The sequence below is a fragment of the Trichosurus vulpecula genome, chromosome 5, assembly GCF_011100635.1.
Source record: "Trichosurus vulpecula isolate mTriVul1 chromosome 5, mTriVul1.pri, whole genome shotgun sequence".
Lineage (NCBI taxonomy): Eukaryota > Metazoa > Chordata > Mammalia > Diprotodontia > Phalangeridae > Trichosurus > Trichosurus vulpecula.
This window is the reverse complement of record NC_050577.1, coordinates 110,161,616-110,174,206: the sequence shown is the minus strand read 5'-3', so window position 1 is coordinate 110,174,206 and position 12,591 is coordinate 110,161,616. Positions and strand designations below refer to the sequence as shown.

The window sequence follows — 12,591 nt, the reverse complement described above, 5'->3', positions numbered from 1 at the left end:
AGAGTTAAAGATGTAACTTTGGTACCCGACATGCTGTATGGTAGAGAGTCAACTGTAAAGAAATTTGGATATTGCCAAATTGTGGCAGTAAAACAGAAATAGAAGGTGCACAGGCTGTAGTTCTCTCACTTTGGGGACAATATGTTTGGAATGGAGTGATTTAAAAAACCCTAAAAGCTGGAGGAGACACTTAACAGCAGGCTCCCTAAGTCTACTGTACCGAAGATGGTAGGTTAGAGTAGCACTGGTTAGAAGACCAATGGCTGCCATTTTACTTAAATGGATGTTCTTAGAAATTTACTGTTTTATGCCAAGCCTCGCCATGAAACAGGCCTGTTCTCTATTCTCAGAAATGTCTGGAAATAAATTTGGCCACAATATTCCATTCCCTGTTCCCACAGTTTTCAAACTCATGATTGTCTGCTTTTTTTCTCTTTTTGCTGTAGCTCTTAGAAGTAGGTAGCTGTGCCAACTGTCTGACTGCCTTTGTTCCATCCACCCTTCAATTCCATTGCACCAGAAGGCAAAAATGGCTACACATAGGCAGTACTCAGCTATTAAAAAAGCCCAAGCTGAATCATTCCTTTGTTGCCATGGGCAGAGACCAGGAACCCCAATCTGCCACTTTGGGTGCCTTAGCAAGGTACCTCAGATTCCTGCTCAGTGACCACATAATCAAACCCATATTTTCCATGCCATCTCACTATAGCTCAGAGATTTACCAGGACATATTTCTGACACCTGTTGACATTATCCATGAGGTACTTCTCAGTTCCCATAAGATGGAAAAGGAAGAGAGGAACCCATGCAAAAAAGAGAGAACACTCCCTAGTCACTAAATATTTTAGATGAATTTAGTCATAGGAAATTAAAGCCGAGTCATGTTTTGTGGGCCATCCAGAGCTCCTTGAAAGTCCTTCCAGAAACCACATTAGCTGTGAAGCCTGACTGTTAAGAGAACAGACATCCTTTTAATTTAAAACCAACCAACAGATAGTAGGAGTAGGGCTGTGTGGATGTAGGGCCACTCTGTGCAGAAGGGGAAAGAGGAGCAGTGCCATTTATAGGAACATCCTTTCTGACTTTAAAATAAATTATACAGGTGAACACAGAAGTTCATGCTACTTGCTGGAAGCATTAAGGATCAAATTTTGTGGACCAGGTATTCCACAAACCTCCATGAATCCTGCCTCATTCCCTGGGGGCGACGGTATTCTGTGGTGCATCTCAGTAGCCCTTAGAAACTGGTGGCATGTCCTCAGATAGATATCTTGCATGATAAAGATAGACACATTGATTCCATCAGTTTCTTCCGCAGGAGCTGCTGGACTGCCAAGGGGCATTGTTGCTAATTCTCACCAGAGTTCCCTTCTTCCTTCTACCTGAGTCAAACTGCAGTCTCTAGGTCTTCATGGGTAAGGATCTTGTAGCTCTGACGACTCTCTAAATATGAAGCCAGATCTGGGTCCCCAGCCTGCTGGGCTCTGTCTTGAGGGGTCCTGCCCTGTGGGTTGCAGATAGAAAGAAAAAGACACAAGCACAAAAGAAAATCAGAGACACAGAAGCACAGAGCTTCACGCACAGTGACTGTTCAGAAAGTGAATGTTAGCAGCTTTCTGAAGGAACAAGCCAAAGCTAAGGGGGATGGATGCTATCATAGAAGACCTAACAAATAAGAGTTTTCTCTGTTGACTCTAAGCTTCTCTAGAATATTCCTTACACTCATATACTCTGGGTTCTTGAACTGGATTTTTTTAGTCAACTCCAAGATAAGACCATGACTAATGATTTGGTGCCTCAACCAAAAATAACCTCCCTGTTGTGCTTTGTGAACTGAAAAAAGGAGAAAGTGCAACAACTCCAGTGCAGTGCAAGGTTGCCTGGGAGGTTTCTGAATCTACAGGAAAAGGAAGCAGCTGGCAGAGGGCTATTAATCTTTTCTCTTTTACTTGCTTATTTTCCTTAAACTTACTCATAAGAGAAACATAATAATGGATGAAGATCCCTGGATGCAAATGTTATCTAGGAGGCATTATCTACCATCAACAACTACTCTTAATTTGGTGGATCAGACTCAACTAGTAACAAAGTAGTAACAAGGAGTAGTAGAAGACATCACTTACACCATTATAGTAACATAGTGGAGCTCTGAGGGAACAAATGATCTGCATTAGCGGTAAAGGTCAGAGTATAATACCTGAATCAAATAACACTGGATACCTACCTAATCATGAGAGTAATAGAACAGAGGAATAGCGAGAGAGAGAACAACAAAATCATGGATCTGTATCTAGAAGGGACCTTCGTGGCCATCTAGCCCAACCCCCCTCAACTCACAGATGGAAAGAGTATGACCCAAGAAGATGAAGTGACAAAGCAGAGATCTGAACCTCGTCTGTCTGCCTCTAAAGCCATTGCTCTTCCTACTATGTCATCTCACCTCTGAGAGAAACTGGTAACAAAATGGAAGAGGAGGACCCACGAAGTGGATGAAGAGCAGCAATGGAAACCAATTCAGCCCATTCCTTAATATTGCCTAATGCTATCTTTGCCTAAGTATACATCTTTCAGAAATGTACTTTCCTTATGTATTATCTTCTCTTTCAAGCTCTTCATTATTCTCTTCCCTTCGACAAAGTTTGGTTCTTGCAGGCATCCCCCACCCCCAGCTCTTTCCCTTTCAGCAATGGTAAATTTAAACAGCTAAAGGTATGCTGAAAAAAATGGGCCCAGGGTAACCCTGAATCAGAGGGCTCCCCACCTATTTTTACTATGACTAAACTGTGACTACACTGCAACCAAAACCAGAGAATTTTCTCTCCTTTTTGCCTGAATTCTTGGGACAGTGACACTTCTCCTTTAGCATCTCTCTCTGTGCCCCTTTACTATATACTCAGTATAGGACACACTCCATTTGTCAGAGTACAGAGTCCCTTCACTATGGACACCACAGAGATCTCAAGGTGCATACTACATATATGACAAGAAGGCAAAGATCCAGCTTCATTACCTCTACTCAATTCAGTTTTGCTTGGTTTCTCTCCTCCTCATCACTTAACAACTAATCCCAAAATGTGCTTACTTGGTATTTCCTTGATGATTCCTATTTGCCCTATGTCAAATCTTCTCTCCCTATAATCACCTGAACCCTACCTTGGTGCTTTTACCTTCCTTTAAACTACAGCTGGCATCCTTGATCAAGTATCTCTTCTTCTTGAACTTGTGTCTCTCTTTTCTGGGCACATAATCCCTAGGTTAGTTCTACTGAGTTTCTTCTTTTCTGATGACAGCTCAGCCTTAACTAGCTCTTCCAATATGCTGCTCTCATGTCTCTAATACAACTGTCCTTTTTTGCTCTTCTTCCCTGCCTTTGGTAACTCCCTACTCACAAGATGTCATGAAGGTCATGGTCACATTTCTTAGCCCTGTCTTCCTTTCAGTAAAATAGCAGCACACATCGAATCCACATTTATAGAAAAGGATTGAGGGAATTGAGGGGATTGGTGCAGCAAGTGGTAGTAGGAATTGAGTGACCCACACTGACTCCATCATATGACTCAATTCTAGAGCTAGCTCAGTTCCCTTTCTACTCAATTATGGGTCCAGTCCAATTTCTGCCTTGTGAGGAAACTTTATCCAATTGTGGGAACATTGAGAAAACATTACTGCATTGTTTGAACTCAGCCCTGCATGGTTGGGAAGCTAGATCACCCCTACCTATTGCTTAGAGACCTTTAACCAAGGACCTAGGCTATACAGACCAGAAACCCAGTCAGGTCTGAAGACTGATGCAAGGTGTTTTCTCACAATTATACATCTCAAGTAATCCATATGTGTTATCTTAAAACTGGCCTCATACTGATCAATCAGTTATTGTTTCCATGTTCTTTTGACTGGTCACAGACCCCTGGGGGGAGTGGGATATCTTTTTCATATTCCAGGGAATTGCACCTCTTCACTCTCCCTTTCCCAATTTGGAAAGTCTCTAATCTTTCTTGTTTCCTTTTAATTAGCTGGCCTTATTTGACTGTTTTTAATGTATAAATATATATATCTCTCCCTTTATTTGGGGTCCAGTCCTAAGCTGAGGAAAGGGCTTGGTCCCAATTTGTTAGGCAATTGACATGTATTGCCTAATAGATCAAAGTGCTCAGAAGCTCAAACCTCTGTTTCCTCAGTCATTTCATTTTTTCACCCATGACAGGACAAATAAGAGTCCACACTCACATTTTAATGCTTTAAAAAAAAATACATGGGTTTACAATATATGAGGTGTGAGTCTATAGTCTTGAGCCATATAAGAAAATCAACCTCATTATTTTATAGCCACACTCACACTTACGGTGGGGAATGGTCAGGACTCCTTCACAGGCTGACACCCTCCCCCAACAATCTCCCCAATTCCTTAGATGACCAGTGCTCTGCTTGAGCTGCTGAATGCTGGTCTTTCTTTCCACCAATGAATACCCCAAGATTCCAGATCTTCCCCACACTCACTAAGCAAACAAAAACTCAACTTGTTCTCTCAAAAGCTTTAAAGAATCATGGATTTAGAGCTGGAAGGGTTATCACAAACTCATTTTATAGGGGGCTGTCTGAAGCCCAAAGAGGTTCTATGACTTATGCAAGGACACACAGGCAGTAAATAACGGGGTAGGAATTGAACCTATGTCCTCTGACCTCAGATCCAGTGCTCTTTCCCCTACACCAACTTTGCTGGACCTAAAAAAGTTAGTTGGGGATCTCCGAAGTTAGCTTCTTGCCCTACCTCTACCGCTATTACACATGTGACTCTGGCAATTCAATCTATGTCTCATTTTCCTCACTTGTAAAATAGAGATAACGATATATACCCCACCTAGCTCATAGAATTAGTGTTAGAATCAAAAGAGATAATAGATGGGCCAGCATTTTGAAAGAAATTTAACTGCTTATACATGCAGGGTGAGAGAAATGATTATTAATAACCAATGATTTGGGGAGATGCAGATTTCCTCTTTTTTCTTTTATCCTTGTTTCAAGGCCTCTGTCTCTGAAGGTTGAACTAACTTGGCTCCTCTATTCACAACCCCACCCATGTGGGGAAGCCATGGAGTGCCACTCAGGTTTGGGTGGGGATAAATTCTTTGAATAGATTGCCCAAAGCTGAGGCTAACTTAGAAGTAAATAACATAACCAAAATTCAGGTCCAGCCCCTCATTGTAATATTCACTCTCTCATTAATTGTTAACCAATCAAAGTTGATCAACACCCTCAGGAACACCACCCCCCTCAAAAGGACATATAAGCCATGAGACTGCCACCATGATTGTCTTTGGTCTAAGAGAGAGGCCCAAATGACCATCCTTTGAGTAAAATGTTGGCATTATTAATATAATGACTAAATTACCCAGAAGTTATGTCTCTTGAACCACTATCACCACTAAGGGATTATTATTTAGTATTGACCTTCACTATTTGGGACACTCTCTTGGCCAGTGAATTTTATCTCCTCGCAGTTCCCACCCATGAATTACTTTGTATTTTTTGTATTTATTTATCTATGTCTATTTTCTCTCCCTCTCCCTCCTGCCCCCACCTCTCTCCACACACACACACACACACACACGCACACATACACACATATGAATAGCATATAAAGTCCTTCATGGCAGAGATGATTATTTTTTCAATCCATAGCACAATGCCTTGTATATATCAGCCACTTAATAAGAGCATGCTGAAGGGACTTAAATTCTATGTCACTTATTGTAACTCCTGCCATATTGTATGGTACCATGAACACTGTAGCATATAAATATTGGGTTGAATGATGAATCACATTCCTTTGCCTTCCTTCCCATGCTCCCTTCTACAACCCTGAAGGGTAATAGTACTCCATACCCATGCCATCGCCCCACTAGAATGACCCTGATTTCCATACTTGGACATTGGATAGCTTCTTCCCCCATAGCCTGGCTGCTAGGGCTTAGCCAAGGTAACAGACTAGCCAAAATAAGGCCAGGCACACATGGAGATTTATAAATGTACCTATGCAAACACACACCCTTTCTTTGTGGTCATAGATTTAAACTGCAGTTTCTCTAAATAAAGCACTTTATTTTTTCCTCCTTTTTTTCCAAAGCCCCAGGCACTGCCATGAGTATAGAAAGGATGCCCTAGCTGTGTGCACAAGTGAAGGCTATGGTGCCAGTGGCCATGCCCAGCTAGGAGAATGTTTCCACTCACTCATCAGGTTACCTTGGAATCCCTCTTTCTCAGAGATGCCCCTGCATCCACCAGGAGTTGGCAGACAGCCCGGTTCCGCTGGCAGGCAGCCTTATGCAATGCTGTCTCTCCCCTAAATCAAGACCAGAGAAGAAACTAGAAGTAAGAAACATTAACCATGGAGGGGAAAACCCTACATTGCTCCCTATACTATGTTCTCAACTGTCCCCTACCACTGTAAGTGGTGAAATGACATTTGGGGAAGGCTAAAAATCACTCGAGACAGTCAATCCACAGGATTTCTTTAATGACTAGCTCAAATAAGCACAACATCTAACATCAGCCTCTCTCTTTCTTTCTTTCCCTCAAAATGGTATTAGTCAACTGGCCCCAGTGGTTGAAAATATATGTACTTATTATATAAATTTATTATTATTTCTTTATTAATAACCGAACTCCATACTCCCTAGGGAGGCAACATATTGAAAGAAAGCCACTTGATTGGGTACAGAGACATTGGATTGAAGGGCTCTGGTTCTGACAAGTTTAGAACTTGATAGCTTGGCTGCCTTGGATAAATCATCTGATTTATCTGGACCTCTGCTCTCTCATCTATAAAATGAGAATCACAGCTTTAGAGCCAGAAGGGATTTCAAGGAAAATCTGGTCTGATCTCCTTTTACAGATGAGGGAACAGAGGCTCGAAGGGGAGAAATGACTTGCCCATGGTTGCCCATGTAGTAAGCAGCAGAGTTGTTGGGAGGCTTCAAGCACAGAATGCATGTGAAAGTTTGCAATGTGTACTATAAATGTGGAGTAACCTTGGCTTGGTCCAGTGGAAAGAACACTGGTTCAGGCATCACAGGACAAGTGTTCAAAGCCCATCTCTGACTGTTAGTGCCTGTCTAAGTTGAGGCAAATCCCTTGTCTTCTCTGAGCTATTTCTTCATCTATAAAATAAGGGATTTAGACTATATGGCTTCTTAAGACCCTTCCAGCTCATACTCTCCAGGAATGAGCTATTATTACCCAGATCTTACAGATGAATCAACTGTGGCTCATGGGGTTGAATGACTTGTCAGAATAATTCTATTAATCAATGTTCCAGACAGGATTCAAACCTAAGTACTCCAGATTCCAAGGTTAAGATCAAAGCTTTCCCTTACTATACCATGTTTCCCCCCTATTAAAATATAGGTATTGAAGCATATCTCTGAGGTTCTTTCCAGCTCTAGAAATTCTGTGATTCACTGATTCAATTTTGGGCTGCTTGTGTGCTGACAGATGAGGTTTATGAGAGAGAACCCAAATTACAGGACTCAGAGATTGCTGGGATGAATATGCTCTTTTGGACCTATTTTATCTTGTATTTCTATCACTGAAATAATGTTTTAGCTTAGACCATCATTCTTTTTTCAGGTTTCTGCCTAATTTCTACACGCAGGCATCCCCTCTGGACCCAATTTCAGCTATTGAGACCACTGCCCAGAAATTTCTGTCCCTGTTGGAGATGCTTGGTTAGTTGAAACACACAGTCCTAGGCATGTTACAGACCAAAGTACAAAAAAGATGAACAGGTAAGTCAGGAGTGACATATGATTCCTAGTCTAATGAACTATACTTCTTTTGTGTGTATCATTCTATCACTGTGTATGTGTCCAAGGAAACCTGTATATGTCATGGAGAGACAAATAGATACATATTCATCAACAGGTCTTGGATATGTGATTTTATAAGAATTCTCTCCACCAACACATATCCCAACCCATCCATAACTTAGTAGATAAATCTTAGGGAATTGTCTGAGCCACAAAAAGGTTAGATGGCTTGCCCATGATCAAATTACTAATAAGTACCAGGGTAGGATTTAAACTCAGGTAGTGCAGATTTGGAGTCTAATATTCTATTATCTGACATTCTACCTTCTCACAAAGTAATGTATATTTTGTACATGGACATTTAAAAGGCCAGGCAGTGGACACTTAGTATCTAAGTATCCCTTTAAGATTGTACATACTATTCTCTCTTTCATTTTCCCAACCATATTCCAAAGAGAAACCCAAAAACCATAGAATTCTAGACAAGTACTCACGTTTCACTGTCTGTCATATCCAATAATTCAGAAGGACCTGTGCAAGAAACAAAGCATTTACGTAAAGAAGAAGCCAAAAGAATTGGCCAGAGGCAGACAACATTATAGAAATGCCCAGTGTATAATTCCTTGGAAAATAAAATGAAAACTAGGGAGAGGAGAAGAAAGCCTGAATATTCAAAACCTGCCCTCCCTCTTGATCAACAATTATTTACTGAATTCCCGCTAGATTCCAAGCTTGGTTTTAGATTCTGTGGGGCATAAAAAAGAAGTATAAAATATGGTATATTCTCCCAAGGATCTAACTGGGGATACAAAGCTAATACACATGAAACAACTGGAGAACTAGCATTGAATGGCTCAGTTATAAATGCAACAGGAGCCCAAAGATGTGACCTAGATGGCTTATATGGCAAGGTTGGAACTCACCAGTAGTTAACTTGGCTAGAATAATATAATAGCACTACAGACTATTAGATCTGGAAGCCCTCAGAAATCATCTAGCCCAAACCCCTCATTTACAGATAAGTAAACTAAGGTCCAGAGAGACATAGAAAACATTGTAGATAGCATTTTCCTCTGGAAATTGTGAGGACTTGCTATACTTAATAGCAAGGGGGATTCTTTCCAGTACTTACCCTCCATGAATGTGCGATATTTTATTATAGAAAGGACAGTGCCAGCCCTATCTTTTCTACAGAGGTTTCCTCCCAGTAATCGCTTGCTCTCCATTTTTATGGACACCAGGAAAAAGGGAAATGAATTTACTTTTTAGGAAGAAAAAAAAATCAAGAACCATTCCCCTAATAGATAATTGCAAAAGGATATGAACAAGCAATTCAGAAATGAAGAAATGAAAGCTATCAAGAACCATATAAAAAACTTTCAAATTAACCACAATGAGAGTTAAAATATCTCTGAGCTTCCATCTCTAACCCATATCTATGAGAAGCAGAACTTGGCCCCAGATCTTCCTGTCTCTAAAGCTAGTTTCCAATTATTCTCCCAGATACCTCAGCTTAAAACCATCAAGTGGCTTTTGCCTCTTTCCTCTCTTTTGCCATCCATACCTAATCTGTTGCCTTTTCTTTTGCAAAATTCCTCATTTCTATCCCTGCATTTCCACTCTAGGACAGTCATCCTAATTCAGGGTCTTATAATCTCATGCCTATTCTATGGAACTAGCCTACTAATTGTTATATCTTTTGAATATGTTAAACACAATAAAATTTATTGAATGAATAGCCATGGTATTTTTTGTCTTACCTCCTCAAATATGTTCAATAAAATGTTTCTAATTTTTTTTTAAAAAAATCAAAACTATCTTTTTAGTCAAATTGTTTTCCACTTAAAAATCCTTCAGTGGTTTTTCATTACCCAGAGGTTAAACAACAAACATTTGAGAGTGGCATTTAAGGAATGTCCACAATCTAACCTCAACTTCCCTTCCCAATATTCTCTCACCTACTATTTTCCTATATGAAATGTATGATCCGGTCAAGTTGTTCTCCTCACTATCTCCCAGGCCTGCTTCATTCTTTCTCACCTGTGCACATTTGCTCATTCCATTCCCTAATATTCTTCCTCCTCTCCATCTATTTATTGTTATTAATCATAATAATGATTATTAATAATAGAGACAGTAATAATAACAGTAGCTAACATCTACGTAGTATTTTAAGGTTTGCGAAGCACTTCACAAATATCTTACTTGATACCACAATCCGGAGACATAGGGCTTACTGTTATCCCCATTTTGCAAACAAAGAAACAGGCTGAGAGAAGTAAAATGACCTGGCCAGAGTCATACAGCCAGTAAGTATCTGAGGATGGATTTGAGCTCAGTCTTCCTTCCTCCACCCCCTATCCACTTTGGTACCTAGCTTACTCATCCATTCTTAAGTCGACCTAGCCCATTCCATTTCTTCTATAGATTTTTATACTATTGATTGCTGAATCATTTAGTACTCACTATATATATACCTGGTGGTTTTTGTTACCTTGTTACAGGTATCTCTTATCTCCCTAACAGACTATGGGCCCTTAACAGTCTAGGACTACACTATATTTTTCTATATCTCTGTGATAGTACAGTAATGACGAAGTGAAAGTCATCCCCTAGCATATTTCATAAAATGGCCTAATTCCTTTACAATGACAAAGAAGCACAAGGCATTTAAGATTGCCCCTTGTTTGTATTTGTCCTGTAGGCCTCCTCTGTCTATAAAGCACATCTCACCTCACCATTGCCTTGCACTGGCTATTAATGGAGGCCAAGGTCACATGTGTTACCACCAGAGTTGCCTAAACCCTCCTTAAGAGTATGGAGCGTAAGTCATCCTAACTCCCTCAAGCCCTTTTCACACGAACTACCTGCTCTCTAGTCACATCTCCTTCATGCAGTCTTCATGTACTTCATGCTGTGAATCTATGCTAGGACTTTCCATTCGACCATATTACATTTCATCTTATTAGACCTGAAAATTAAGGAATTGGGTAATCTAATATTAAGTTCCTTTTAATAACATTTATTAAGTGGCTACTATATGCAAGAAACTGGGCTAGTATGAGGGTGCAAAGATTAAACACACACACGTACACACGCACACAGGCATGCACACACAAACAATAGACCCTGATCTCAGGGATGTTATAATCTAATATGGAAATGGGATTTTTACATAAATAGCTACAATGCAGAATGTGATTAAATGCAAAGGAGGGATAAAGAATCCTATGACAAACTGAAGGAAGAAGATGGAATGTTGAGCTAGGAAGATCAGGAAAAGGTTAATGAAGCATGATGTGGCTCCTTGATTTGCTTCAGATGAGGGTAAGAGGAAGTAATTCCAGGAAAGATAAGCAGCATCAAGTATACAAAGGAGGCTCATGTGACAGAATGCTGGAATAGTAGAATCATAGACTTAGGAACCTTAGAGATGATCTGCTCCAGACACACATGGCCTGTGACTCACATGTGGCTCATAATACTATGTGGCTGACCGAACTAGAACAAAATATTATATTTCTCTAGTCTTTTTCAGTCTTCTGACTCCTCATGACCACATTTGAGGTTTTCTTGGCAAAAATATTGGAGTGGTTTGCCATTTCCTTTTCCAGATCATTTTACAGATAAAGAAACTGAGGCAAATAGGTTGAAATGACAGGGTTACATAGCTAAGTGACTGAGGCCAGATTTGAACCCAGGAAGATGAGTCTTCCTGACTTCAGGCCTGGTACTCTAACAACTGTGCCACCTAGCTGCCACTATGTAATTGAGAAATATTTAACAAAATAAATGAAAATACAAGGAAACATAGATAATATCAAATTTTAAACATGCAGCTGGCAGGAATCCTCACGTATGAATTAATGGCCTCTGTTTCAATTTGATTTTAACACTATTCATCTAGTCTGACCCTCTTGTTTTATAGATGAAAAAAACTGTGTCCCAGAGCAGTGACATGATTTCTCCACAGTCACATGATACTAAGTGGCAGACTTTGCACCCAGTTCTTCAGACTCCAAAACCAATTTCCTCTCCACTGCACTGTGCTTATTGTAGCGCATCTAGGCTAATTAAAGATTTTTATACAACATTTTATTCAGTCAACAACAGAGAGCCGATGAAGGTTTCTGTGCAGAGGAATAAGGTAATTTGACCACCACATTAAGAATATTACATGGACTGCCATAAAGGACGTATTGCATCAGAGACACTCTAGCCAAGAAGGCAAGTTAGAAAGCTATTATAATAACCCAGGTGAGAGGTTATGAGGACCTAACTAGGGTGATGTCCAGGTGATCGGAGAAGAGCGTATGGGCACAAGAGAAATGTTTCAGCTGGCTTCATCAAATTATAAGATTATCCCATATAATGAAGGCCTCATCTTGGCACTTGGCAATAAGCAGCAAGGGGAGGAAGCCTGAGAGAGAGCTTACTCTTGCCCTCTCTGCTTTCCCCCAACCCCCCACCAGGCCCCATTCCTCTACACCATGCATGAAGCCTCTTGGTGCCTTAAATTATGAGCCCCTGAGAACTAGCCACTTTAGTTCTATTCATTCCTGACAGGGCAGCCTCAACAAGACCCAGGAGCAGGAAGGTTTCCAAAGCCCAACAGTCTTTTAAAGAGTCACTGACGCCCTCTGCTAACCTCTGGAGCCATTCACTCTGAAAGGAAAGGCACAGAACAAGCGACCCAATCTCTCCAGTAGTTCTGTTCCCATCATTACTGCTAATTGTAAAAATATTTGAGCAACAGAAGCAGTGTCTTATTGAAGTGGCTGCTTCC

General features: G+C 40.5%; 1 protein-coding gene across 1 annotated transcript in view; it reads right to left on the bottom strand.

The window, feature by feature from the left end:
- Positions 1-821: 821 nt before the first annotated feature.
- DGKI (diacylglycerol kinase iota) overlaps positions 822-12,591 on the bottom strand; it is a 569,495-nt gene continuing 557,725 nt past the window's right edge. Inside the window, 3 exon segments of the mRNA XM_036761364.1 lie at positions 822-1,504; positions 6,241-6,340; positions 8,300-8,336. Coding sequence (XP_036617259.1) covers positions 1,388-1,504; positions 6,241-6,340; positions 8,300-8,336 — 254 coding nt within the window. The 3' untranslated portion in view covers positions 822-1,387.